The sequence below is a fragment of the Pongo pygmaeus genome, chromosome 6 (assembly GCF_028885625.2).
Source record: "Pongo pygmaeus isolate AG05252 chromosome 6, NHGRI_mPonPyg2-v2.0_pri, whole genome shotgun sequence".
Taxonomy (NCBI): domain Eukaryota; kingdom Metazoa; phylum Chordata; class Mammalia; order Primates; family Hominidae; genus Pongo; species Pongo pygmaeus.
The window spans coordinates 47,726,270-47,749,874 of record NC_072379.2 but is presented as its reverse complement, the minus strand read 5'-3'; the positions used below and the strand labels follow the sequence as shown (position 1 = coordinate 47,749,874).

The window sequence follows — 23,605 nt, the reverse complement described above, 5'->3', positions numbered from 1 at the left end:
TCTGGCAAAGAAGGCCCTATATTAACTAATCCTATTGTTATTTTAGAGGGCTTCCTTATACAGATTCTCTTGGGCAGACTGGCTCCTACATCATGTGCTCATTCCATTCTTCAGATCTTTACCCAGAATGAAAACCTGTTATTCCAAAATTATCAATTTATTTCATAAGTTAATCTATTTACTGCACAAATAAGTACTGGGTCCCTATCACGTACAGGGTACTGGGTATAGATAATAAACTAAACAGATATAATCTCTGTCTTAAATCCCCTCCAGACTGCAATCTATCTTTTTCTTTCCAAATCCAATCCAAACCATTCAGCATAGTGCTATGAATGTGGTGTGTGTGTGTGTGTGTGTGTGTGTGTGATATTAACTGACTATAATAACCTTCAAATTTGGTGACTCCTGGGAGGGGTGACAATTGAAAAATGACCATGAATACAAATATTTTGTCATAAGAGTCCTTTTCTTTATTCTTCATCCCAGCATTACAGCTTTTGTTTCTTTACACATTTTTCTTATCCCCCTGTAGGCTTTTTACTATTTCCTCCCTTCCTGCCTGGAGAATGACAAGAGACATCACAATGCTTTGGCAGCCTCAGAAGTCAGAAGCACACAGTGGAGGATGATGCCCATTTCTGGCTGGTACCAATGTTGTATTTCAGAACTGGAGGCACGATGGGATCCAAGATCCTCCCCTGCTTTTAGGTGGGGACACAGCAGGGACAGGTGACATTTTACCTTTCATGCCCATTCTGTGGAGCACAGTGTGAGCTTCCACCCTTTGCTGGGTTTTCTTAGGTATTGGTAGGAAACTGAGAGGCTCCAGGAGGTGCGCATAAGCCAGATGTCATTTTATTTATTATTATTATTATTATTATTATTTAACCAGAACTTGTTGCTGCTTTTTCAGAGGGAGAAACTCAAGGCCTGAAGGACAGAGATGCTCTGGGGCTGTGCCTGTGGCTTCTCCCTTCGGGTCCTATGTGTCTTATCATATGTAGTTATGTGCAGTTACACATGTCACATCATAGAAATTCACGTAACAGATAGTGCTGTCTCACCGCAGCCCAGCTCTGAGGCTGAGAAGCATGTGTCTTTCAGGGGCAAGTGCTACTGTTTAGAGGTGGCACTTTGGCTTTCTTCATATTGAAGTCACTCTCGACTCGACAAGCTAGATGGGCATTTTGCTTTCATAAGTTTTAAATTCATGCCACTGGGGAAGAAAAGTAAGGGAGCAGCCAACCGCGGCCCTCTATCCTCAGTGGTCCACGTGTTCCTCTGAAAATCCCAAAGAGCACCGGCTTTGGGTGAATCCAGCCAAAAGCCTTTTTCCCCTAATTATACAAAGACAAATTAATATTCAGGAAAACAAAACTAATGTCTAGATTAAAGTTCTATGCCTGCCATTTCTAGTATTGATGAACAGGAAATTACATGATTTTAGTATTCCTACATTAATTGAGAAACTGCCTATGAAGTTTTATTCTTTAAAATTCTATCAGGAATCAATTTTTTTGGATTTTTAAAAAAATACATTAAAATTTTAACAGACTGCATTAAAACATACAGGTAGAAGAGAAAAACAACAAATACAGTAAGAAAGATAGCTAAGAAATATTGATGTCAGGAAACTTTAAGTAAATTTAAAAGCAAACATATAAAGCTGCTTAGCCTCCAAGACAAAAATAAAAAACTTAAGAGTAATGGTTTCAACCACAACATCTCAGATAAAACAATTAAAAAAAAATGGCTCTGACTCTCGTGGGTGCTCCAGGCCTATGGCATGAATTATATAAGAGAAAGGCAGGGCCAGCAGTCTAGACAGAGGCCACTGTGTCTACAAGCTAAAAAGAAAACAGCAAGATATGCAAACCAGGACGGAACCATATCCTCAGCAGGATTACATTTTTCTAAACAGGTACAATCTGTCTGCCTGCAGAAAGCATTTTCTAGGAAAATTCATTATTCAGAGGCAAATAGCCAGGAGAGGGGAAAGTACACAAATACAGCTTACTGCTATCTCCTACTTCATTTGGTCAAAATTCAAGGCTCCAAATCAGAAAAACAGGAAAACATTTTAAGTTTCATTTATATGATCCCGGGCAGGTATTTCAAAATATGAGACTATCCTCTACAGAATGTAATCATTTATTCTATAACATCTGTAATAATTTGTAGGCAATTAAAGGTGATAAGTGAAGGAAGACAGTACAAGATTATAATGTACTACAATCTACAGGTATTGCTTTCAACATCAGACGTATGACAAGGCATTATGTTGACTATGGATTCCCAGTAGCAACTCCATCAATGACTCATGAAAAATGTGCTGTTGTTCACATTCATTTCACCCTCAAAAATTCATATTTGGAATTTCCCATGAGTGTCTTTTTTATAAAGACACTGATGGCCAAAAGTCAGATGCCACAGCAGTTGGCGTAAGCAGGTCATCCTCACCCCTTTTTGACCTTCACACTCACGATTTTGGATGACTGACATGTTTCAAGGTCATCTTACCCAGCCTATCTTCCCAACCACAGACTATCATCACCTTCCCCATCTCCCTTCTAACTTGCAAATGTGATGTCCTTTACATACTTAGGGCACATGCACTCTCTTCTGTTATTCAGGTTTCAATGACCAGAATGGCACTGATCACTGCTGCTCTTGCTCTGAGCACTATCTTTCATTACTTTGTGCTATTTTTCTTTTTAAAATATGAAATATTAAAAAAAACTGAAAAGAAAAAAAGACCCAGTCCCTACCACCTAGATTTAACAATCTGTTAATATTTTCCCATGTGCTTCAGATCTCATTCCAGAAAATAAAGTATTACAGACACAGCTGACACCTTCTTGCCCTCTACCATTCCTGTTCCTTCTTTTCAAACACAACTCCAACTTCGTTTAGTGTGTGTCCAACTGAAATACACAGCTGGCTGAGGCTCATGTAACATAGATCTGGTCAACAAGATAAACAAGAAGCCTGGGAAAGCAGCCCTTTCAAATCAAAAAGCAAAGCCTCATTAGGAAAAAACCCCTTGCTTCCTGCATGTGCCATATGAAGTGTGGATGTAAAGCCTAGTGATACAGCATCTACTTTGTCACCAAGAGGCAACAACCCTGAGGTACACTCTCCTGTTAATGCATGCTGAGGTTATGTCCAGTTTAGGGCTACTAAGGAAATCCAAAGGACATTCTTGTACAGATCTTTTTATGGAACTGATTTTCATCTCTTGAGTAAATACCTAGGAGTGAAATTCCTGGGTCATGGAGTAGGTCTATGTTTAATTTTTCAAGTAAATGACAAACAGTTTTCCAAAGTGGTTATATACCATTTTATACTCCCACATATTAAGTTGGATATCTAATAAAAATATCTTCCCTCTTGAATAATAATCTTACTCTTAATTTTTATGCAAATGTTAGGACCAGTTTATTAATTTCCATGAAAAATTCTTTGGAGATTTTGATTAAAATTTTATTGAACATACAGATGATTATTTTAGGGAGAACTAATGACATTTATGATATGGATGTACTTTTAACAATTGAATAAATGGTCAAGTTCAATTTGCTATTGATTTATGTATTATTTTTGCATTTGTGTTTAAAAAAAAAAAGATAGGGCTATAATTTTTTCATACTGCCCTCATGTAATGCTGGTATTAGGGTTACACTAGCATTCCATAAGGAACTGAGGAACTTTTCCATTCAATTATCTGGAAAAGTAAATGTAAAACAGAGGCTGCTTTTTATTAGTTTTATTATTTTTAATTAATTTTTTTTGACAAGGTCTTGCTCTGCCACCCAGGCTGGAGTACAGTAGCATGATCAGAACTCACTGCAGCCTTGACCTCCTGCACTTAAGTGATCCTCCTGCCTCAGCCTCCCATGTAGCTGGGACCACAGGTGTTAGCCATCACGCCCAGCTAATTTATGTATTTTTAGTAGAGACAGGGTTTCACCATGTTGCTCAGGCTTATCTCAAACTCCTGAGCTCAAGCCATCCGCTCACCTCAGCCTCCCAAAGTGACGAGATTACAGGCATGAACCACCATATCCAGCCACCTATTTTTTAAAAGGATAAAACTTGTTTCTAAAACTGTCTATGGAATAAGTGCCTTTATTGTAGCTATACATTTTGACTACTAATTTAATTTAGTTAATGATTATAGGTCTATTCTATTTGCTTGAGTAAACTTTTACAACTTATTATTTTCCTAGAAAATTGTACAGTTCTTCTGAGTTTTCAAAGATATTGATATAAACTCGTATTCTTTGTTTACTTCAGGTGTTAAAAAACTTAGTCTGCAAGGACTTTGTTTTTTACGGTTATGCTGGTTGTTTCCCCGTGCCTTTTTCTCAAACTTTATGGAATTTGCAAATACATTTTGTGATGTTTCCTGAATGTTTATAGACTACAGAAGCTTATAAGCATGGAGTTTTGAAGATTATGTCCTCCTTCACACCAAAAGTAGTTTTTGTTTTCCAAAGTATGTCTAACTGGCCTTTCAAAGATCAATCATTTTTAACCCACTAAAAACTTTCTCACCTGTTTCCTCCTGTTTTACCCTGGTTTCTTATTCTCTGTGTTGGACAGCCCCTGATATCACTTTCAGAACTTAAAACTAGTTTGAAACATCTTCTCTATGAAATATCTCTACTTGGTAAATTAAACAGCACCATTATTAACCTTTGCTTTGTAACCTATGTCTCTTATTAGAGTATCACTGACAATCGGATGGTTGTGGTAGCTCACACTTATAATCCCAGCACTTTGAGAGGCTGTGATAGGAGGATCTCTTGAGCCCAGGAGTTCAAGACCAGCCTGGGCAACATAGTGAGACCCTGTCTCAACAAAGAATTAAAATAAAAAAAATTAGCCAGGCATAGTGGCACATGCCTGTAGTTCCAACTACTCCAGAGGCTGAAGTGAAAGGATTGCTTGAGCCCGGGAGGTCAAGGCTACAGTGAGCTGTGACTGCACCACTGCCATGCTCCAGCCTGGGCAACAAAGTAAGGCCCTGTCTCAAAACAAAACAAAAAGAATTTCACTGAGGATAAACCAGTCTTTTCTTTCCTCAACTTCACAATGGTATTAATTTTCATCTCAAAAAATACTTGTAGGCATAGCTTAGAAAGTACAATATTATCTTTCAGAGATTTATTTTCCTTACAGGACTTTCCTATATTTTTCCAAGACTATTCAAATCTAGCGGTCAATTTCTTCTTACATCCTACTCCAGGATTCTTGTTTTCTTGATATTACTTTGTTTCCTTCCACAGTTCTAAGTTTTTCTAAATTACATATTTTATCAACGTGACCTTTACTCTTTCCTTTTCATCATTTTGAAGTCAACCAGCTATGGCTTCTATAAACAATCTGTTACATATTATATTTTGTGCTACTGTAAATTTAAATAAGAATGAATTTACAATACGACTGTTGAAAACCAACATGAGAACTTAGATTTGCCTTATCTTCCCCTTTTCTCCTTATTTCTCTGCAGTTCATCATCATTGATAATAATCCCAACCAAAAGCAAAACACCAGACCCATAGAGATTTTATAAAGCAATAAAAGAACTGTCTATCAGCAAAGTTATTAAGGTTCATTAGAAACAGCGGCCATGGGAAAAATGCCATCAAAAGTTGACAAGTTTCTGAAATTTTTATTTTAAAAGATTCTTCGAACACTAAACATTTTGCTGACATTGCCTTGTTCATACTGCAATGCTTATTATTAGAATTGCAAATGACAGACAGCTACCTGGTTTTAAAAGCCCCTAATATGACACAGGGTTAGACTGAGAAACTTTTCCCCTCACTTCTAATCCTTCCTTTAGGTCACAATGCTATGGGACTTGAATTCTTCTTGAAAAAGCTTTGCTTTTGGCTGGGATTCTTATAAAAATGATGAACTGCAGAGAAATATGAAGGGAAAGAGATCCTAAGGTCTTATGTTGGAGTTCAGAAACAATCTTATAAACACAATTGTATTTAAATTTCTAATAGCACGAAGTATGGATGTATCAAATTAATTGTAAAAGCTACAGCTGGTTGTCACAGGCCACCTATGTCACCTAAAAGCTGTGATAAGGCAAAACTGAAATAATTTCAAAAGGAAAACAACAAATCTCATGTGGTCTTAAAAGTTTATTTCATGAACATATAAATTCAAAAACTCTCTCTGAGAAGAAAATTAGGAGCTTATATACTGAGAGTCAAAAAGAAACCCATGTAGGCCCAAAAAAGGTTAGTAAGAAAGAAGCCATTATTTCCTCTTATTCCATTTGGATTGCAAAGTAGAGATATGGGAAATAAAGGACTATGCAGACTGCAGCAAATGCAAACTTGGGAAAATAACTTTGGAAGGCATAGAGATGTCTGAAATCAGTTTACCAGTTTGGATGAGGTATGTGTGTGTACATGTGTGTGTCTCTGTGTGTGTACATGTATATATGTGTATATGTGTGTGTCTGTGTGTATGGTGTGCGTAGTTTAACAAAATGGAAGTGTTAAGGCATTTTACTTCTCCCAGAAACGTCAATTCAGATCACGAGATGCATGAACAAAGGGCTGCGTCTCGCTCATCCCCAGGTCTATGAGACCACATGTGGAGGCCCTGTTAGCACATAACATACTGTCTGACACAGGAGGTACTCATATATTTCAATAAATGTGTTTGTAAGTCATCAAGTATATGGCATTTTGAAAACAACTATTCCGTGAGACATTAAGGCCTCTGACAGCCCCTCTGTTAAGAAGACACCCATCAGTGTTGCTGACTTCATCTGAGAGGGGCTGTCCTGCTACCTAGCCCCAGCCAAGGTTCAATCCAAGTGGCAGTTGGGAGGAACAGGGCAGGGGAGGGAAGGGAGTCAAGGGATGGACAATTTGTCATTTTTTTTCTTTAAATAAATGTCATTTTTGAGGCAAAAGAAAAAACCATGAAAAATAAACCCCAATTATACCTAAAAATCTAAGCTGCTTTATTAGATCCCAAAATAAATATTAAGGCTTACATTAAAATATTAAGTTAACATTAAATATGCAGCTGTATTCAATATGTAAAGAGATATTTATAAAATGCCTCTGTTAAGAACTTTAGAAACAAAAGATATTTTAGAGGTCATCTAATCTCAAGGTTCTCAAATTTCAATACATAGACTAGTGCCAGACTAGGTGTGTAAGAAATATCAAGGTGGTTTAAGGACATGCTCCCTAGTCCTTCCCAAGAGAGTCTCATTCAGCAGATCTGGGCTGGGTGCCTGAAACTATGTAACGTATACAAGAATCCAGATGATACTGGTGTGCAGCCAGACTTCATAAACACTGGCTTAATCTAACTGGGAAACCAAGCTCCAGAAAGCTGAAGTGCCTTACCAAAGTCTCAACAGGCTTGTTAATGGCAAAGCCAGAACAGAAGCCCACGTCTGCAAATACCATGTCCACTGCTCTTTAAAAGACAACAGTTGCCTATTTGTCTTCCATGCCAATTCTGTATGTGACTCTGGTATAAACTGCCAGTACAACGAATGCATCTCCAGAGACCAAATGGGCCCAGCAGTGAGAGATACACAGGATATGATGTGGAAGACCACACAACAGCACTATGTAGATAGTCCCTTTTTATCCAGAGATAATATAAATGAAGTGCCACAAGGCACGCACATAGAACTTCACAGACACTGCTAGAATAGAAAGGAGGATGAGAATCATAATTGTAAAACTGAAAGCATGAGCACCAAAAGGTTTTGGCACATATTTGACTTATAAACGGATTAAAAACAAAAGCATTCACAAATAGTTAAACCTAATTATACGGAGTGGCAAATCTCATCTACAAAGCTTCTGTCTCAAGAAAAAGAACAGTACATGGTGAATTTTCCCTCCCTCATCAGGTGAGTTGACCTTATTTTCAATATGCAGAGACTTCACATTCGCACCACTTTTGAAAGCTGGTGGAAAAGGAAGTTGGACAATGCCTCTCTTAGATTGGTAGCTGGAGAGAGAATTATCTATCTTTAAAAAAATAAAATAAAAACAGACCAGGCGCGGTGGCTCATACCTGTCATGCCAGCACTTTGGGAGGCCGAGGCAGGCGGATCATGAGGTCAGGAGATGAAGACTATCCTGGTCAACATGGATAAACTGTCTCTACTAAAAATACAAAAATTAGCTGGGCATGGTGGCACGTGTCTGTAATCCCAGCTACTCAGGAGGCTGATGCAGGAGAATCGTTTGAACCAGGGAGGTGGAGGTTGCAGTGAGCTGAGATCACGCCACTGCACTCCAGCCTGGCGACAGAGCAAGACCCCGTCTCAAAAAAGTAAAAATAAAAAATAAAAACAAAACTTCATAACCCTAGTCTTGGTCATAGATACAGACAAAATAAAACATAAATCAAAAGCAAGAGTAATGGCAAGCATTACCCATGAAAAGAAAACGTAAAACTGCCAAATCGCAGGAGGCAGAGCAGCACCAAGTGCACAGGCTTGGAATCCTGGCTCTACTGCATGACATGGGCAAATCATGCAACATCTTCTAGCTTCAACTTTCTCATCTGCAAAGCAGGGGCGAGGGCCTGCTGGGAGAACCACGTGGCATGATTCTGCCACGTGTAAAAGGATACAAATATGGGGGTCGATCACCACAATAACACAAGTTCAGAGGAGTTTCCATCACAGTGGAAACTCCTGAGTGTTGTGTCCATCTTGTAAAGGCTAAGTTTCTGTAGTGATCTCTGAAAGTTTTGTAATCAGGAGACCCAAACCAGTGCCCAAAGCTGAACATCCTGCTCCAGAGAGAAATGAAGAGAAACCTAACTAGGCAGGCGTTGGCCTAAAGGCAATTCAGCTTTGTACCCAATGCCTTAGATCCAGTTAGCCTTAAGAATGTCTGCAGCCCCTAAAGCATCTAAGATGGAGGTTTAATCTAGCCCCTGCTCCCTTTTATTTTTCTGGGGAAAACAGAGGTCCAAAGATGTGCAATGACTTCTTCAGGATCATCTACGACTTTACTTAAGGGTTAGACTCACACCAGGGACTCAGGAGGCTTAGCCTGGTGAGATTTCCACTGCACCATGACACCTCTTTAGAAGCAAGTTAAAACAAGCTTGCTATTTTCTTTTCCCAAGAGGTGTTACCCATAATGAAAAAAACTAAGACCCCACTCTAATTAGCAGATTTTTTAGAGATTACTTGTGGCTGTAAAAGGTAATGTAGTCATCGATTAAAAAAAGGCATGAGATTTAGTCAGAGGATCTGTGTTCAAACCAAGTTCATCACCTTCCCAGACTGGCAAATCACTTAACTTTTCTGAGAGACAATCTTCTCATCTGTAAAACAAAGATGATATTTCCTACAGAAGTGTTGTGAAGATTAAATGTTTGTCAAATAAAACCGTCAAAAGAAGTGTTTAAGAACAAAGATGCTGAAATTCTCAAGGGAAAAAAGTCTCCAACTACAAAAATGGACACAAACGCTAAATAAATAAATGCTAAATTTATAATGTTTTAAAAATAGAAAATGTAAAAACATTAGAAATTTGTAGCATAAACTGGAAACTGGTCAGTTTACATAAAAACTGATTGATACCATATTGTTTTGGAAGTTATATCAAAATAAGTGCTATTTGTCCTTGAAATCAGGCCTAGGAACATTTAAAGCTTATGAAGTGCAATACATGCTACTTGCATCTTACTGACTTCATGAAGCTTTTAAAATTTGTGCAGTGATTACACTAACAAGGTAGCCAGGTATAAAAACATAGAAAGTTAAAGAAATTAAACACTGCTGATGTAGTTGATTATACTATTTCCTTAAACTATGTCATGTCATAGGCATCTAACAAACTTAATGATGCTAACCTTCGGTTGAAGACACCTGTTACATTTTAGAAAACGTGAAACTAAAAGCAGAAGAGTTACTCATTTCAAGTTTTTCCCACAACATTCTCTAACCCGCTTTTCCAATTAACAACTGGCTAATGAATGATCTCCCAAAGCAGTGCCCAAGTAAGTTTTAAATGCTGTACACTCTATTGTCAATCTCCCTTTAGAGATTCCCAATGCATACCCGCAAGAAAAGGTGCTGAGAAGCCCTGTGAGAACATTTCCCCAACATCTGACCATAGATCTCTACATTACTGAATGGTTCTTGATAGCCCCTGGGGTTACTGTCCCACCCAGCCCCATCACACACACAGTCACTTCCAGATTCCTGGAAATTGATGAACATGCAAAATTTCTCCCGAATTTTCAGATTGAATAGGGTTGCTAATTTTTTTACTTTGCTAGGTGAGAGTATGTGAAAAACAACATAGTTTTATAAAACACAAAATAAAAAAAGAATAAAATAAAAACATGCAGTGAAATCCTTCTGGAAATTGCAAAGTGCTCTCTGGATAGATTTATTTTTACAGTGAACCCTAATAGGTTGCCTAGAGAAAGGAAACACATTAAGTGGTCATTAATATATTATGTAAAAAGAGCAGAAAAATATTTTAAACTCTTTATCTATGAGTGAAAAATAACGCCTGGAATTCTTTGAACAACCTGCCCCCAGAGAGCATTTTCTGTCTGCATTCTCCAACAAGATGCCTGAGCTCCAGTGGGGACTCCAGATGCAGCAGTTTCCACAGGCTCTGCTGCCTTCCCTGTTCATCTCTCCCTCACCCTCTGAGAAGCCACTCCTTGGTTGGGGATTCATAGGCAACCACAGCTTTTTGGACCCACTGGCTAAATAATTCTGAACCTCCTTAATACATTATCGAACTACATACTTACATATCTTAAGGAAAAGCTCTAATTAAGAAAAAATATTCATTTAGTAGCTTCTTTAGTAGATATTTTTATGTTAGGCATTCATTTTGCATCTAATAATAATTTCATTTTTATTTCCAACTGACTCAGAACGATGCAAATTTATTTATTAAGAATGAATGAACACTGAGACCACAGTGGTACCCATGAGCTTGGTTCTCTGGAAGAATGACCTAGTCATAGGGATGCACTATGTGGTTTTGCAGTCATTGTGGAGGCTGGCGAAAAAGAAAGGCACAACTTTTAACCTAGTGCAAGCTTCTCGCACTACAGCTGAAAGGCAGAGGGATAATTATTTACTACTTCCCTTAGGGAAGGGTTGTTCAGAGACACCTAAATGACTTCTCATCAAATGTGGATTTGAAACCTAGAGCATATCCTGGCATGCCTGGGGTCGCTAAGGGTCAATGAAGTACAGGTCATTATCAAGCTCACTCACACTCAGAGGCTTATAAGGTCTGACACTGAAAACACTTTCACCAAAGCCCAATTCTGACCTTCAAAATTAGTGACTTCCCCAGGCAGGGACGTTACCTTTCTGGATTCCTAGGGCGCAGCATAAAAGGCCAGCTCCTCACCTCACCTCTCTTTGCCTATTAACCCATTCCCATATTTTTATTTCCTTCTTGACTTTCTCATTCTCCTTCCAATAACCTTTCCCCTGGGTCATCTGCAAACCTCCAAATCCCACTGGAAATATATGCCTGTATATCGTAAAGCTTTTTGCGGAACAGGTAATCTACTTCTTTGGCTTAACTGCATACCAATTTCTCTCCCATGAACCCAATTTCCCACAAAGCTCTCCTGAGTGAAGGCTGCATGATCTCTCACACCCCCGCCCCCATCTTTAGACTTCTTCACTTTTAAAGTTGTGTTGTCCAGTTAATACCACTGTCCCCTGTGGAGAAGCTGGAGCCTGGCTTAGGGCACCTTGTTTCTTCCTCCTGGCCTTCATGTCCATTAGGATGACTCAGAAGGGCTGTGGCCTCAGTTTCTCTACTAATTCTACACAAATGACCTTTACCATCATCCCACTTTCTGAACATGTATACACCATGACTCCACTTCAGAAACATTAATGACATCACACTCTCTGGGCACAACCTCTTGTCCCTGCAGCTCTGCCATCCCTTTCATCTCTTACATCTGTTTTTGATGCCACCAATGTTCCTGCAATATCTTCTCCTTTCCACCCTGCCTCTTACCTAAGGCTGTTACCCTGAGTGCAGGCAGACCTCTACTTTGCAACCTGCATGGCCCAACGGATCTCACATCATAATGCTCCTCAGCTAACAGCCTTTTCTTTTGGCTTTACCTGCAAGAATTGTTTCTAGGAAAGTAATTTCATCCATTATTAAAAAAAACCTCATTTTCAAGTGAATTAGAGGAAGAACAACAGTCTGAATTTTTAAGGAAATGTTTTAATTCAAGTTCTATAGAAGCTACCAGCATCCTGAAAAACAGTAATTGCTAGAGTCTTTTTAAGGAAAAGATTAAGATGCTTTGGAATTAGTATAATAATTTATATGAAAATAATGAGTTCCACTGTTGTTATGACAAATTCTGATTTAACAAGGATAATAAAGTTGCACTATTCTAGAAAACAGACAAAAGGTTAAATAAAATCCTATATTTTAACAGCTTTCAGGCAACAGATTACTGAATGGCTTCAAGAAAAATTATTACCTTACTGAAAAACATTTTTGTTAATTCCCTCAAATGGATACAATACTTATTCTCCGTAAAAATGTTGGGGTGGCCCAATCTAACGGCCACTATAACTGCTTTCATACTCGCCTCAATTCCATGTTATATTAACCATACAAATGTAAGAATGTCTGCTCAAAAACAAGTGAAAATTGGAGATGGCTAAAGAATCAAATAGCCTTCCTAAGGCCTTTAAGGTATTACTGGACAACACAATTTTAAAGGTGATGTTTCTAATTACTCTATTTGAACAGTTTTCTAAATATCTGGGCCTAAATAAAATGTAACCATAAAACCGAAAGTTTTTAACTGATACCTAACATAAACCCTAGAAATATTTATCCAGTACTAAGTCAACTAATTCAGATGCTCATTTGTCCAAGAAAGGATACTTACTTGCAAATTGTAGTCTTGCAGAATTTTAACCAAGGAATCTCTCAAATTGGGGATCTCCATTCCTTCCTTAATACGGTGAATCAGTAGAATTGGGTCAACATGTGTGCCAATGTTGTTTAACAAGCCAGTAATAAATGCTACAAAATACCACATAAAACAATGAACATATAAGCAACACTATAATGCAATTTTATTTGCACATAATTTGCATATAATGCAATTTTAGACCAAAAGTAACTCAAAGAAAAAATTATTTCCTTCAAAGTAAGTGTTAAAACCATTTGAATTTCTAAACTCTTAAGAATTAATCTTCTAAACTTCCAAGAACTAACGCTCCTTAAGACATGAAGGAGAAAGTAAATAAGAACTGTTTTAAAACAGTTGAACAAATGATTACTTGACTTCAAAATACAGTTTTTGGCATCAAATGAGTGCAAATAATATTTACTGACAACTGACTATGGCTCAGGTATTATATACACTTTCCTCAAATACTGTGCAAGGTAGGAATGCTGTGTCCCCATTTTACAGACAAGGGAAATGGGGTGTTTAATTTTTCCAGGGTCACACAGCTAATAAGTAATGTGCCCAAATTCACTCAGGCCAGCCTCAAGTTTATGATATGTTCTGCCACATCACTTTGCCTCTTGAGATCCTTAAACCACTACTTTATCTTGCTAGTTACAAGTGAGATTCCTTACACTGTCAAGAGGATAGTTATTAAAGTCAATTTCAGATTAAGGTAGTTACATGAACATAAAGACTTCCTACCAAACTTAAAAAAAAAAAAAAGGAAAGAGGAAATTTCAAATCACTACTGCTAGTTATTTTCAAAAGAGTTGGGTTTCTGTTAGGTGACTGCTTTTGTTTTTTCCTTTCCAAAATGGGAGACCCAATGCAAATAATCAAGCTGAGGACCAACAAATACAAACTCTGGGTGCTGTACTGACAAAAATAGTGCAGGAAGGAGGCTAAATACTACAACACAAACATCCAAATATCATCAATGTCCAGAACAGTTACATGTTTCCAAAAAAGACTGGTAAGGTCTATACACTTAAACTATAAACACTCCCATATACAAGCTAAAAACAAAAAAAAAACACACCAATACAACCCAGATGACATTTATTCAATTTGCTTGCAGCAGGTAAAAATATGCCTCATGGGGACACAATTAATAAACTGTGTAGCCACCTGTTCTTCATCACATTCAGGTAATGCGAAGTGACGAGGCTCCAGGTTTTCCAGCACAGGAGGAGTATTGGAAATCATTACAACACACCTGGCCTATTTTTATTGCAGGTACGCTGCCATTTTTTTAACCCAGTGTATCTTGAGATAGTTTTTAATCTAGACATAACTGACTACACTGAGAGAAAAAAAAGTTATAACCACAGATGGCTTTTATGCTTACGTGGTTTGTCAATGGAATATAAAATCAAATCTTCCCACAGCTCTCCATCATCTTGCTCCTTGGCAAATTCGATTGCTTTATCAACATCATGTAATTCCTCCATAATCATCTTCAGGGCACTTCGGCTATTACCCATTCGGCCTAGGTGGGGTGAAGACGGGAGAAAGAGTTCATTTAAGGTATTTTAATAATTTTTTTAAAGAAATTGCATATCTCTTAATTTGTTTACATCGTTGGAAAGCTAAGACAAGGCTATTTTCTCATGTGACACCAACATTTACTGTCTATAACATAGCAAAATAAGTATCTCCTATTTACTGGATATTTACTCTGGCCTGAGTACTCATTTAAGTGCCTCATATAAATGACATCATTTAACCATCACTACAACCCTATGAGGCATGTTCTACTAATATTCCTCTTTTGTAGAAGAGGAAATACAAATGTTAGTAGCTTGCTAAGATCATACAGCTACTAAATAGTACACCGTGAATTTGAAGCCCGGTCTGTCATACTCTGACTTACTTTTGATAGACTTATATATATTCCGGAGGTCAATACCTTCACATGCAGATACACTTAAGACGTTTAAAGGCCCTAAAGTCATTCTGCCTCACGAGGTAGCTGCGCATATTGCTTTTCTGATACACTTTGTGCCAATTGCAAACTCAATTATCGGAGGGCTAACTCATTTTCTTCTCTCCCACGTTCAGGGGAAAGCCTTTCAATAACCCTCATGAGATGAAAGTATTTATCAACCATGCCTTCTATTGGCTAATCGTCTTTACATACTTTGCTCATTGATCTATGGCATTTTAATAGTTTAAAATTTTCCATGAGTTTTTAATATAGTACATGTAAGAAAGCCTTACTCAGTGGAGGGACAACAACTGCCTGGTTGTAGGTTGCCACCCTTACCCCTGTCTCTGGGCTTGCAGGAACTAATAAAGGATCTTGAATCCCTCCCCCTGCACATGGCCATTATCAACCGATAAAAGCTGGCTTGTGAATGAAATGATATCCGATCTGATAATCCTTCCACAGCATTTTGTGTTTCTTACAAATATTATTTCCACAGTTTATGTCTCTAAAAATGGTTAGTTATTTAAAATGTTTACAGGATTGTCAAGTTTTTATAAAATCAGACTATATGTCCCTATAAGTCCTCTACTGCTTCTAAGACAGTATGACAAAAATTTATTCCACCAAAATATTTCTTGGGGAGAACACTGTTTGGAATTAGTGAATTGATAAGCTACTTAAAATTGTGATTAGAACCCCAGGAACATGCTGAAGTAACAAAATGCAGCCCTAATAGCACTTCTCCTAAGAAGGGCAGGTGCTATAACTGGACAGTTCTGGGTTTGTGGCTGAGCACCCATGAATCTGCATACACATAAATGGTAATAGAGGATTTGGATTATTTTTCAACAGAGGCAAAGAGGCCAATGAGGGTGAGTGCTGTATAAGGGAAAGGCGTAAAGCGGAAAAACCCTACTGAGGTCAGCAGGGAAGTGACAATGGAGAAACACCAAATATGAATGTTATGTTATATGCTACATTATGCAATCCTCAGTACAACCCACATTGTTGTCATGCACGTGGCTCATTTTGGAAGAATGTGAAAAGATGTCAAGTTTTGTTTCTTGGTATGCATGGTACAAAAATTGTGACTCATGTGGAGGTAGGAGCCAGAAGACCAGGAACACTGACACCTAGATTATATTAAAAAGCTCTCCTCTTTCTCCAAAACTACGGTATTCAATTGCATTTCCTCTAGTTATTTAGGGTGTGATTTCTAAAAGTGATTATTTTCTACCAATATGATGGTAATATAAGCTGATTATAATTTTTTAAAAAATGAAAAAACTTGTCAACTCATCTACAATTTATTTTAATCTATGTTGTGTGGTATAAACTGATAAATTTTTATATGTTGATTATACATTACCAATATGTTATTTCAACATTTATTAAACAACTCTTCCTTCTTTACTGTGCTGTGAAGTCTGTTTCATATATTAAATTATTGTAAAAATAGGCTCAAATTCTACGTTACATTGGTCTAAAACCTATGTCCTTTCTTACACAATTTACTTCATGATGTTGTCATCCCATTTCTTAGTTTACGGGGACCAAAATGAATAAAAGCTACTTACTCAGAAGATAAACTGTCTCTTCTACAAAGTTTCTCTGTTGACAGATCTCAAAAGCCTTCAATTAAAGCAGGGTAAAAATGTTACTACAGGCGACCAAATAAGAACAAATAGTAATAAAGTCATTTAAACTTACACTTGAAAGAATTTTTCCACAGCTTTTCTTTAAAAATAAAACAAAGCAAACAAATAAAGAACACGTCTCCCTAGACTGGCTGCACTCAGTTACCTCTCAGAGGTACTGGACTCTACACAATTCAATTTAAAACATATTTGAAGCTACTCAGAACATTTCATGAGCAAGAGTAGAAAACAAGACACCAAATGAAAAGAAAGGGCCTTTCCCACTAAGCTTTCTCTCTTTACACTACTTCAGGTTTCTTTACAGCACTGCTTCCTTCCAAATCTGTAGTCATTTGTTTAAGCTCTGTTTCCCTCCATTAAGATGTAAGGAATGTTGCTCATGGTTGAACTTTCCTAGTATTGTGCATACCATAAGCTCAGGAAATATGAATTCATGCTGCATGAATGAACGAATGAATGACTGAATTTACTAGCAATATTTGTACTGCCAGATCACAGGGGCTGAAAGAGAACTCTGCTCAAGGATCTGTTAAAGGTGAGAAGGAAAAAACACTTTTGATGATCAAGAATGATCCAAAAAGGAGCAACTATGCAGATGAGAGCATTTCCATTAGTCTTAAAAAAAAAAAAGACCTACTATATATTGATAAATTACTTACTAATTCTAAATTAATCAGGATACATTTACTATATGCTCTGTGCTGGGTGCTAGAGGGTCAGGTTAGATAGAGATGCAAAGATGACAATAATAAAAATGTTAGTGATGATTATAGGTAAGAGGAAAACAAAGAAGAGAATAAAGAAGGAGGCTTAGTAGGAGCATTAGCAGCATGAGTCCACCCCTGGGAGCTCAGGGTCCAGGAAGTAACAGAGATGTGACAACGCATTATTCCATGATTAGAGTAACATGAACAAAGGGCCATGTGTACAGAGGAGGGACACTGAAACTGTGTGGTCCTCTTGTGAGAAGCTTCAAGGGGAAGTGACATCTGAACCGGGTGCAGTATGATGAATGAGTCCACCTGGGAAACCTTATCTCATACCCTGCCTACAAAACTTTCTATTGCATTGCTCCACTCAGACTTAAAGCTGAGAATCTCTACCACGACTTACAAGGCATCCACAACCTAGCCCTGAACTCCTGTGCAGCTTCACCTCCCTCTGCTCACCTCTCCATTGCGTCCCCTTGCCTGAAATGCTTCCCTTACCCTGACTCTCCACTACTGGATGGTACTACCCTACATCATGAGGTCAACGTCACCCAAGATGGACGAACAAGAGGAAGGAGCCCCGGTCTCTGACCCTGCCGCATGCTGCTCTCAGCAGGGCCACACTCCACCAACACTTCCACGTGACAGAAAAAGAAACTGTTGCTCTGTTAAGCCACAATTATTTTGGGATTTTTGTCACTCACAGTTGAATCTAATCCTAGCTAATACCGAGAAAATCTTCCTTTGTTTTGATTAAAAATACGGTTTACCTATTCCTATATGGTCTTGCCTGTCAATCATCATTGTAAATGATGAAACTTTCTTACCAACTCTTCACTCTCCTGCAGTGATACTACTGCAGAGACAAAAAACATAAGTAAGAAGTTAAATAATAAAGCAAAACAGTGCAAATACATCAGAGGACATGGGATTCAAACAAAAAATCACTGAGAAGCCAACTGAATACCTAGATTTGTTCTGGGTGTTAAGATACAGATAGTTTATAGTTGAGTGGGACTGCCATTGACAGATAAACAGAACACTGTAATACAACTGAATAAGGAGAATGTTTAGAGAAAGATAGTCTGACTAACGATAAGCATTTATGCTGCTTAAAATAATTTATTATTAAAAGGTATCCATGAATCAATTCTGTACTTGGAAATTCACTTACACACTTTAAAATACCATTCAAGATTTCAAACAGAACCATTACCCATTTTCTTCTGCACATGAGAATGCTTAAGAACATGCTAGTCTCAAACCACAAAGAGTTTGCAGTTTGAAGCCTCATCTGAGTTATCCAAGACAGCAGCCACTTGATCTATGTGTCTATTTAAGTTTAAATTGATTAAAATTAAATTAAATTAAAATTCAGTTCCTTGGTAGCAATAGCCAGATTTCAAATACTCAATTGTGACATGTGGTTGGTGGCTACTATGTTGGACAGAGTACATTATAAAACATTTCCATTGCTGTAGAATATGCCATAGAATAGCAAGGCTATAAGATCCTGTATATACTTTCAAAAAGGAAGTCATGTGGGAAGAAATGTCTGAAGGCAAGCTGAAGTTAGGAATGACATGGAATGCAAGCAGATGAGTATCACCAAGTTCAAAGATAATTTGAGTCTCTGAAATTTCAATTTCACATAATTTTAGATGTTTCATGATGAGTTTCTAACAGTATCTTAAGTTATCCTCTTCTCACAAATGAGAAAATGGACTTTAGAAATCTCTAGAAATTTTGAGTAAAGTATAAAAAGAAAGCATTTAGATTCTTGAATGTTCCTGGACCACGGTTCTCCCTCTAGAGGAAAGAGTAGGGAAACTAAGATTTTTAAAGCAGACACACAACACATGCGCTCGTGCTCACACACACACACAGCACACACACACACACACAGAGCACACACACACACACACACACGGACAATGCAGTGAAAATAGAAGTGAAAAGTCAGAATAATAATAGAACTTGAGTAAAAAATGATGCAAAAATAATATTTTAATTCTCCTCTTTCTGATTTAGTTATGAAGGTAAAGAATGAAGTTAGAAAACTGAGGGTAACTAATAAGAACCTTATCAAATGTAAATTAAATAATTATTTCTACCTATCCTTGATCTCGTCATCTTTTATTCAATCTTCTCTTTAAATTTCTTTAATGAAAATCTGCAAACTTGGCATCTCTCAGCTTTATTCTTCCAAATTCAGAAATACTGCCACCTTGTGAATACTATTAGATATGAGAGTGATCACAAATTCCGGTATAAATCTGCCAAACTATAAAACTGATGATCTGCTCTTAACCACTCTAGGCACAAGCAAATCAGATTTGCAAAATGAAAACCAGTGTCTGATGACCACATCTGTAAATTACAGGACAGTTTAACAGTTAAAAAAAATAATCTTTCATGATTCTTGCAATACTAGGAAATACCTTAGTTACTGTTATTATTTACATTAACTTTTTAAACCTGAAAATGATTCCCCAACATAGTGGAAAAAATACAGAGCCTAAAATTAAGTGATCCAGGTTCTAAGTCTTGGTCCCTCAACTTATTAGCTCTAGACTTTAGGCTTTTTTCCAGCTCCCTAAGACTTGGCTTGTCATGTATAAAATGACTCTATCCACCTAACTGCACTTTTGTAGAGATTAAATAAAACAATATACATGAAGGCACAGCATACATTATAAAGCACAAAAGAAATACAAATAATTTTTATTATCTTTAAAAATTGCTGTAGATGTTATAAATTCCCACAAACTCTGTATTTCCTTTAGAACAAACAATTTCATAAAAGTTTATGATTAATTTTTGAATTTCAGAGTCATGGTGATTTTAAATCCTGAACTCTGGCCTTTGATAACTATAACTAGGGCTTTTGATGTGACGTCAGGATCTTTCCAAAGTTTTGGGCCAAATACTATTGATTGTGGGATTTCAATCAATTCAAAATAAGGTTGACCTAGATTCTTGAAGATTTCAATCAGTTGCCAATCTGAAATCACCTCCTCTCAACAATTAGCCAATTGTTGGCAAAGGAAGACAACCAAAGGAAAGACAACCAAAATTAGAAAGATATAGTGTTATTCTGCCAGAGGTAAATTACAAACAACAGTGGATCAATGGGTTCTGAATATGCCTTTGAAAGCTTAAACACTTCCATTTAAAGTAGAAACAAAGAACAAAAAATCCTCTTGTACCAATAGGACTCAACAATCTCTAAATTCTAAGGAAGCAGACAGAAATTTCTTTGGGGAAAGGGAGGCATTATAATTTCAAAGTTCTCAATTTCATATTTAGGAGAAAAAGAGACCAGATTTTCTATGAGTCACTCTTTACACAAAACAGGCAGACAGGTATTCCGTGCCCTTTACTAGCAAGCTTGGGATGCGTTTAATTGGAGAAATCCACTTTGTCATTTGCAAATTGGTACATATGATAGCTTTTCATGTCACATGTAAACATAAAAGGGATTTGTTCCTAAGATGACTGAGTATATACAGAATTCTTTCTCATTATTCTTTTTTATTTATTTAAAGAGAGTTTTGCTTTCTCGCCTAGGTCGGAGTGCACTGGTGCAATCATAGCTTACTATAACCTCAAACTCTTGGGCTCAAGACATCCGCCTCCCTCAGCTTCCTGAGCAGGTATGAATACTGGCATGTATCACTACACTGGACTAATGTTTTTATTTTTGTAGAAACAGAGTCTTGCTATGTTCACCAGGCTGGTCTCAAACTCCTGGCCCAAAACTATTTTCCCACCCTCAGCTTCCCAAAGTGCTGGGATTACAGGTGTGGGCTACCACACCCAACCAGAACTTATTTTTAAGGAAAAAGGAGTAAGAATCTTGAGTTAGTAATACTGTCATGAACCTCTCCTTTAAGACAGCTTTGGGTACCTAATAGGGTAGAGTGTTATGTTTTCTACAAATATACAGATTTCCCACAGTAGATCCTGACAAAGAGATAATCTCTTAGGAAGAAGTCTCAATAACTTGAAACATGAAAACCCATTTAGGGAGTCCTAAAAATATGGATTACTACTTGATTATCTTATAATGGTCTGTTGCCACCATTACCACCTCTAATCCATGCTCAAAATTCTCTTTCAGTGGGACACATGAAATACATTTTTAAAAATAACTGTGTCTAAAACATAATTGGTTTTACTATGCTTGTGCTGAGTTCTTTTACATTCAATATGTTGTTTTCAGTGGACCAGAGAGAAAAATTCTACAAGGTCTACACAAATGCTCTAAGCAAGCCATATGTGTAGGAAGCATCACATGCAGGTCTGCAACGTTCTGCTGCTCCCTACTGGGTGAAGCAGGGTGTCTTCCACTGAGTACTACTAGACCCGAAAACTTTAAACCAGGTGGGCATAACGTGTGTGAGCGATATAGAGATACTGGAACCTGGGTGGCACCTCTGCACCTTGTGCTTAGGGAATGGAAAGGGCTGTTAATCACCCACATGTGACCTCTCTGTCTCAGAGGTCAATGGGAGACTTCAGGAGACTGCCACATCCTCTCTGCAAATATACAATGTTTTCTTGAAAAGTGAGAAACAAATGAAGGAGCACTGTTCAAAGAATAAGATTCTCACTCCATTGCCAGCTTATAAAGTCCTATGGTGAGAGAAGAGGGTAGTATCTGTTTTTACTTTTAGAGTAAGATAATGAATTTCCAAATTAAGTCCTCAGAAAATGTCTTAGGGCCCCAAATATAAAATGCTAACGTTGTTTTATAAGTTAACAGGCAGGCAAAATTTTTTTCATTAATTGTGGACTTTAAAAATCCATTGAGCTAAATTGGTTCACGGTACTCCAATGCATTTAATCATCGCGGGCTAAGGAAGCATATACGGAAGTTGTAAGTGTACATAAACTGTGTTATCATCCAGCTTCTTTGCACATATCTCTAATGGGTCAAATATGTTTTTCATTTTGTTGGTCCACACAGCTGACTTTCAAATGTATCTGGCCATCCAAATTTAGTCAGACATTTGGAGATGTTAGTGGTAGATGGTATTGAGAACTGTAGGACATAATACTGTTGGCTTTAAGGCTGCCCAGTTGTTAGCATATATATAGTTAAGTACTTCAGTTTATTTTGAAACAGCAGTCTCATAAAACTTACTAGTCCTTATTTAGCCCGAACTAGGACCCTGCATGTATATAATTTATTCATTCATTCTCTCACTCATGATGCAACACACATTTAGTAAATGTTTAATGTGTGGTGGGTACTAGATTTACCAAAATGAGTAAGACAAATTCCTTGTCTTTGAAGAATTTCCAGCAGAGAAAGACTAGTAAGCAGATAATTATGGTGGAATGTAGGATGTAGGAGAAATAAAGAAAAACATACTGTAGACACTTAAAGAAGATAGGATGCAGGACCTAAGCTATGACCTTGGTTTATCAAACCTGATTCCTGACTAGAGCAACTGCTTCTGGCTTAGGACAGTCTGTGTCTCCCTCCCAGGCTCTGACTCTGAGGTGTCACCCTGATCCTGGGAGATGGACTGAGACTCCTAATATATCATTTTTGCCTTATGGTTGATTAAGTCCTAGACCTTGGATTAAACTGTTCTTCCAATTAAACCTGTCACAGAAATGCTTCAGCTCTTCACCAAAGTCTAATCCAATGAGATCTCCTTTTCTTGACAGAATGTCCCAGCCAAAAACCTACTTCTTTGAGAGCAATAGTCTTCCCCCTGGACAGGGATAGATGAACAGAGATAGGAAGAGAAGAAAGACAAACAACTTACCATCAATGACAACCTCTTCATCCAAAGTGTACAAGTGGGGGAGTCTGTGCCTTACCTTTTCAAGTGGGCAATGGGTACTGTCTCGGAGAAAGGGAAGTAAGTTTGGTCGATCATATTCAGCATAAAGACTGATCTGTTTTTCATGGTAACGTTGCCCCTTATGGTGGTCTCTCTTGAAAAGCTTATGCAAATACTAAAAGGAACAAAAGATAAGCCGTGACCCATTAAAATAAGAAAAGCAATACCTGGCTAACATTGCTATTTTTAGCTCTAAACACCTCCCATGGACAGGTTGGGGGAGAAGCAGTATTCAGGGAAAACCTCTAGGTGATGGAGAAGTGGAAAGGAAAACCCTTTGGGAAAGCAAAGGATTCTGGTACTTTCTCTAGAAGGGCCCCAAAACCTGACTCTGCCACGTACCAACTGTGACCTTAGGCAAGTCACTGATCTCTCTGAGACTCAGTGTATCTACAAAAATTTTATTGAGTTACTGTGACAATTAAACGAGTTGCCATTACG

At 37.6% G+C, this 23,605-nt stretch overlaps 1 protein-coding gene across 2 annotated transcripts in view; it reads right to left on the bottom strand.

Moving 5' to 3' along the window:
- The window catches only part of VPS41 (VPS41 subunit of HOPS complex), a 187,746-nt gene that overhangs the window by 3,511 nt on the left and 160,630 nt on the right, over positions 1-23,605 (bottom strand). For both annotated transcript variants that reach the window (XM_054494781.2, XM_063667379.1), the window contains 4 exons: positions 23,142-23,279; positions 16,513-16,567; positions 14,354-14,494; positions 12,937-13,073 (listed from right to left, as the gene is read on the bottom strand). In XM_054494781.2, the coding sequence (XP_054350756.1) occupies positions 12,937-13,073; positions 14,354-14,494; positions 16,513-16,567; positions 23,142-23,279 (471 nt within the window). The remainder of the gene's footprint in view (positions 1-12,936; positions 13,074-14,353; positions 14,495-16,512; positions 16,568-23,141; positions 23,280-23,605) is intronic.